Source organism: Micropterus salmoides, unplaced genomic scaffold (assembly GCF_014851395.1).
Source record: "Micropterus salmoides isolate LMB-PRFRI ecotype aquatic unplaced genomic scaffold, ASM1485139v1 Ms_hic_scaffold_3, whole genome shotgun sequence".
NCBI lineage: Eukaryota > Metazoa > Chordata > Actinopteri > Centrarchiformes > Centrarchidae > Micropterus > Micropterus salmoides.
In genome coordinates this window covers 36,686,431-36,692,809 of record NW_024042261.1, presented here as the reverse complement: position 1 = coordinate 36,692,809, position 6,379 = coordinate 36,686,431, and the positions used below count along the sequence as shown (strand labels likewise).

The window sequence follows — 6,379 nt, the reverse complement described above, 5'->3', positions numbered from 1 at the left end:
AACTTTGCTGCATTTTAACTGCAACAACGACAGTAAATGTGCTTGCAACTCCTATCTATCTCTATCTCCTTAACTATATCGATCCTAAACAAACTGAGGGGATGACCTGTTAAGAAAGAAGAATGCATCTTTAAGGATTTGGTAATGAATGGGTAGAAGAGTAGCTTCATTCAGCTTCCTCCTCTTCTTTCTGTGCCCACCCTGCCCCCCAGCACATTGTTACAATGCAGGCCCCCGTCCCCCATCCCCCAACACACACACACATTAACACACATTAACACACACTCCCTGCCCTGCCCCCTGAAAAACACAGGCAGGGGGTGGGTGTGTACGGGTGGGTTTCCCCAACTATTTAAGCAGATTCCAACAGATGGTCGAGGAACTTTCCTCCTGGGGTCACGTTGCTCTTTCTCCCAACTCCCCGCTCCTTCACAACGGACCTCACTACATCTTGATTTCTCTCCCCTTTCCTTCCTACAAAGATCAGTTTCAACTCCTGGAGCAAGCAGTTTCTCTTCCCCTTCTGTCTTAAAAGCGTCGAAGAACTACAACCTTCAGAAGGCCAAATTGAAATCAATTTGGATCCAGAAACTTTTTGTCCTCCCCAGCCATCCTCCACTGCGGGACCAGACATCCAGCTCCTTCACTCAGCGAGGACGGTGGAGCGAATCATGCCCTCCAACTTCCTAACGCCGTTCCTGGAACTGGATGAGGAGTTTTTCAAGGTGAGAGCAACCAATGACAATTTCAATCTCTTACACATATCCAAATGCCACATCTAACTGTCTCCTCTGTGATCCGTTTAAGCTCTTGTCTGTGTTGACTCTCAATTAAGATTCAAGTATTAACAGTATTTCTTTATGTGGGCAAATATTATAAAGTGAAAAATGTTTTTCTTTGTATGCATCTCATTTAGGAATATTGCCTCATTTATGATTCACCAATTGCTTTCAGTGTTGTGGGTAAAATCTAGATTGTGGTGATCTTGTAAATTTCATCTTTACTGCAGCTTTTGGTTTAGAGCTCAAACATCTGTACATGCCATGCTCTAAAGATTTTAAAAGTATTGTATACTTCAGAAGAAAAGTGCAAATCTAGAGTCAAAAGTTTGTTTTAATAGGATTCTTAAACCGATAAACCTGCAAATGAGTCTTGCAGTTTCATATGTTTATGTTTTATGGGTTCAAAAAGGATTTTTAAAATTTGGTTTTACTGAAGTAGCACTGTTTACGGAAAAATAGCTTGTGTTTTGACTGTAAAGTATTTTGTACATATAAAAGTATAATGGCTGAAAGTATAATATGATAAAATACTTAATGTAAATGTTATGTGTATTTTGACTATGTGAATACTTATGCTACTTTCAACATATATTTTAAATTTATATTTATATATATATTATATATTTATATTATAATTTAGTCGATTTCAAGACAACAAATAGTCCAACTTCTTAAACTTCTCCAGCATAGTTAGCCCTGTTGCTTTAAAATCTCCTTTCAGCTGAACTTAGCCCTGCCAGTCTCGCTCCAGCGCTCCAGGAATGCAAAAAGCTCACATCTATTCTTCTCCTCTTTCCTTTTGTATGACAGAATTTCCGTGGCCTGGAGGCGACAGATGGCTCGCCTACCAGCTCACAGCAGCAACGGCAGCAGCACAGTCTAAGAGTACTGGGCTTCCAGCGTCGCCATTCTCTGTGCCCCGTGACCCTCCCCAACTCCAAGTTCAACAGGAGCAGCAGCAGCTCTGAGGTGACCGACTCTAGCTGCTGGGGGCTCAACGTGTCCTCCAACCAGCAGTGGAGCAGGGAGAGTCAGTTTCCCCGCTCCTCGCTCAGCCACATCCCTTTCAGAGTCGACCGCTCGGTCAGCATGATTGAGGGCAACGTCAGCAGCGTGGGAGACAGAGAGGACAAAATGGCTAATTTGTCCCCGCCGCTGCTGCTCCCTCCACCAGGCCTCTGCACCAGCAATGCCTCTCTCTCCCCCACAGCTTCCTCCTCTGGCCTCAGACCAACAACCCCGTCACCTCACATCTCCACTCGGTACAAGACAGAACTCTGTCGCACCTTTGAGGAAAGCGGGACCTGCAAGTATGGCGCCAAGTGCCAGTTTGCCCACGGCATGGACGAGCTGAGAGGCCTCAGCAGGCATCCCAAGTACAAGACAGAGCCTTGCCGCACTTTCCACACAATAGGTTTCTGCCCATACGGCGCCCGCTGCCACTTCATCCACAATGCTGATGAGCTCGAAGCCGCCGGTCCTCCTCAGAAACAGAAGCTGAGGCCTCCTCTGCTGCGTCACAGCTTTAGCTTTGCAGGTTTCTCATCCTCTCCACAGACCTTCCAACCAGTTGAGGAGTCACAGCCTTCCTCCCTCCTCTTCTCACGGGCTTCCTCTGTCTCTCCTCCTCCATCCTCCATAGGGAGCCCAGAGCTTCTCTCCCCTCTCTTCCCTGAGCCGGGTACACTGAAGCATTGCCCCTACCCCTTCTCTGGCATCACCGAACTGGCAGGCGACAGTGGTGATTCAGCTCTCCGCTTCTATGCCGTGGCCGATTCTGTCAGCAACAGGTGTCCCACCTCCACTTTCACCTCCAAAAACCCAAACCTCCCGTACCATCTTCCCCAGCAGCTGCCAGTCTCCCTGAATGCCCCCCCTGGCCTTCAGCGCTGCTCCTCTGCAGACTCCCTCTCTGAGGAAGGCTACACCTCCTCCTGCTCCCTCAGCTCGTCCTCCAGCGGCACAGAGTCACCAAGCTTCGAGGGCCGTCGCCTGCCTATCTTTAGCAGCCTGTCTGTTTCAGACGAGTAGGGAAGGGTTTTACTGTAGAGCTGAATTTAATCATGGATAGAGGGTCTAATTGTTTAACTCTACGTGACCAGGATCTGATGTAGGGTTTTTGTGTCCAGTCCAGAAACAAAAGAGCAGTTTTGACACATGTCGTCTTCACACTATTTAGCCTCTAAATAAAGCAGAAACAGAATCCAGATACCAGTCACAATGGATTAAAACATTAGGTTTTCAGTTCCTCTCTAAATCCAGCCAGGTAAACGTACCGAACTTTGTGCATATTGCATTTCTCATCCAAGCAGTTGTAGCGCTGCTCAGTGTTTGTCCAGTTTTAGCTGGCTTCTCTTTTTGTTTTATTGTTATTTTCCTAAGGTTGTTCTTTTATGCCATTGTTACTGCTGTATACTGTTGTATACCCATTTTTAGAGACTACTTGGAGGGTACTTCACTTAGCTCGGCATTCACCCGTATGCTGTTCCTGCTCGGTGGGAAGTTCAGTGTGAGAATTTCCTGTACCCTTATTTAAAAAGGAAACATAAGTGCTGTTTGCCCTATTACTGGTGTGCTGTCCACTTTTTTAATTTGGCAAAGTTGTTTTGTTTTACAGATCTTATTTCTTATTTTACCCCTTGCAAATAGTTGCAGTGATGCCAGCCTGCAGCACATCTCCAGTCATATTCAGGGCTTGAGATGTAGGGGCTCTGTAAGGAACCAACCTCTTGTTCATGAGTAAGAGGGTTAAATAACTGTATGCTGTTAACTGATTGGTTGTATGGCCGTGGCCACTTGATTGTATTTGCCAACCATTTAAATTGCCTAGCAGGGGTTCAGCTAAAATGCCTTAGCAAACAAAAAATAGCTTAAGTGTAGGCAACCCACTGACTCTCTCTAGCTACCAAAGTTGATGTTTGAGTTCCCCTAACCTTCTAGTACTGTTAACACCTAGCCTAGCCTTTAGCCATGACAGGTCATATACAGTGTTATGTTTATTGTTATTATAGCTTAACACTTTTTAAAGACTTATTTATTGCTTTTTGTATGATTTATTGTTTCTGTCAGAGTTTGCTTTGTGATTGTGTTTATGCATTTTTTATACCAGAGAAATTTTGCTTTACTTGTGCATTCATGATGTCCGTCTGCTTGGTTTATGCTATCTATTAGCTTTAAGAAGGCTCGCGGAGAGGAGAGGAAAGGAGGACGAAAAACATTTTTGGCATTCTATATGTATGTTGCCTTATTGGCTAATAGGCCTGGCAGAAATCAAGACTCACTGAGTTTTCACATCTTAAGCAGGTGGTTTCTCTATTTGACTACAGAAGTCTCCAGACGATACTGCTTCTGAACTTTGGGAAACATCCTCAGTCGCATGGACGCTACTTTCTGCTTTTTGTGTGAGCATAAAGTGAGTCTACTCTCCTCTCCATTCAGCCTCAAACCTCTGACTGTAATAACCTTTTTTTATTATTATTATTATTTTTTTTTTTACATATGTTAAATTGCTGTTATCTAAATACAAAGCAAAACAGTGTTGAAAGAGGGGTTCACCACACATTCATGGCCTCAGTGTGAGTCAGCAGTTGTAAATAAAAATGTGGTACAGTATTATCGGGAGCTATATAACCATCAAAAGAAAGACAAAATCTATTTTGATGTTAGAAAAGAGAACTAATATTTCATAGTACATGTGTGACTAATGAGTGTCTATCAGGCCTGCTGTATTACTGCATTGTGGTTAAATGTCTAAAATGTGTGCTATCTTCTCCTCTTGTGATGTAAACAAACAGGTGAAAAGGTCACCTTTGTTTATAGTTGATTTTTATCTATCAGAGTTGCCTTGATGACAATGTGTTTTTAGGGCGACCTCTGTTGCACGCTAGCTAGCTAGCTAACTCTCTGAGTGGCAGGTCAAATCAAGCGAGTTCAAATGAAATAAGGCAAGATTTTTATTGTTTGTTTTTGTCATGATATTGACTCAGCCTGCCCTGATGAGTCCAGAGACGCTTCTTGTTGCTGTAGCTTATTGTTAGCTTGACTTGACAGCAAGCGGTTTTTGTAACTTTTGTTAACTTAAAGTCTTATTTATTTTGTTTCTCAAAGCAAAAACCTATATTGTGTTGTTTGATTTTGTTTTTTTGGTTCACATAATTTAAGTGCATTTATTGTTTACATTCCATGGGTTACGCTGATATCCTAGCTCTTTATCTTAATATATTTGTCCATCTTTATTTCAAAATAAAAGTCCTTGAAAAATAAGAGCATTAAATTTTGTCATTTTGTTATAGAATGTACAAGAAGTCTGATGAAATGATTTGATGAAATTAAACTAGATCAGATTCAACTGAATTACCACTGTGTGAAGGATTTTAGGATTTATTTTCCTATGAAGGTCGTTTTTATCTCAAGTTACTTATGAATAAAACTCAATGAAACTTGAAAAAAGCAATAGCGATCCACATAAATCTTCAAAATAAATCCAACACCTTAAATCTTCACATGCCTGTGTCTATGCTTAAGCATAACCTGTCTTAGATTCTCCCCCTCTGCCCACTCTCATCTCTACAAAAACACTTTCCTTATCTGTTACATTTTTATTCTGTTTCCTGCAACATCATGTCTCACAACTCAGAGGGAAATGACCAGAATGCTGACTCTGATTAGTTCAGCAAGATAAGCAGTTAAAGGCAGTTACGCCTTCTGCAGAGAAGAACACTGTGCACAAAATCTCTTAGTACTGCATAGATAGAAGATAGAAGAATATTTGGAATATGAGGTGATGCACGAACATAGAGGTGTTGGATTTAGTGCTGATTAACTCTTCTCAGAACCTTTCTACTACAACAAATGGCTTAGAGCTCCAGTATTTGTTTTGTTTTCTGTGTAAAATGAGACTTATGGGAGTCAAATTAATTGTAAGTGCGGTTAAAGTTAGGTTGCCAAAAAGAAGGTTGAGCAGGAAATCTTTGTCGTTAACACGAGGGAATAACAAAATGTTCCCACGAGCATCACTTTAAAATGCTGCCACTGCTTCTACGGCCTTTACGATCATCTGTGTTTCACTGACACACAAAAGGAACAAAGATTAACTCTTTCTCTTACTTGTGTTCAGGGAATCTCTCAGCCCTCCCCTTGGTGTGTGTGTTTATGTGTGTTGTGTGGGAAGAGGAGGGAGTTTTGTTGCAACTCGTCTGAACAGACCAATTTAGAGTGAGTGACACTGAGGAGAATGTTTGGGCAACAGATGCTCGAACAAAGACTTCCCAGCACACAATGGGACACAGAGATACTTGTGACTGATTTCCATCTATTCACACAAAGTGGAGCAGAAGTTGACGTCCTCCCCTGTGTGTGTGTGTGTGTGTGAGTGTGTGTGGGTGTGTGGGTGTGTGTGTGTGTGAGTGTGTGTGGGTGTGGGATTCCACTATACTTGTGGTGCCCAACAGCTCTGTGGGGACCAAAATGCAGGACCCCACAAGTTTAAAGTGCTGTTTGAGTGTTAAGACAATCAATATCAATACCAATTTGTACCAAAGTGGTATATTTGTGTGCAGAAATATTCCAGCAAAATAAACTAGCAAAACTATCTTTTA

At 42.4% G+C, this 6,379-nt stretch overlaps 1 protein-coding gene across 1 annotated transcript; it reads left to right on the top strand.

The window, feature by feature from the left end:
• Nucleotides 1-278: 278 nt before the first annotated feature.
• On the top strand, nt 279-5,045 carry LOC119883553 (mRNA decay activator protein ZFP36L1). Its single transcript, XM_038694260.1, has 2 exons — nt 279-725; nt 1,593-5,045. The coding sequence occupies exons 1-2, from the start codon at nt 672-674 to the stop codon at nt 2,811-2,813; spliced, it is 1,275 nt and encodes a 424-aa protein (XP_038550188.1). The 5' UTR covers nt 279-671; the 3' UTR covers nt 2,814-5,045.
• The last annotated feature ends 1,334 nt before the right edge of the window (nt 5,046-6,379 follow it).

Coding starts and splice junctions, on each gene's coding strand:
- LOC119883553 (XM_038694260.1), top strand. CDS start 672: ATGCCCTCCAACTTCCTAACGCCGTTCCTGGAACTGGATGAGGAGTTT. Junction 726..1,592: donor TGGATGAGGAGTTTTTCAAG/GTGAGAGCAACC, acceptor TTTGTATGACAG/AATTTCCGTGGCCTGGAGGC.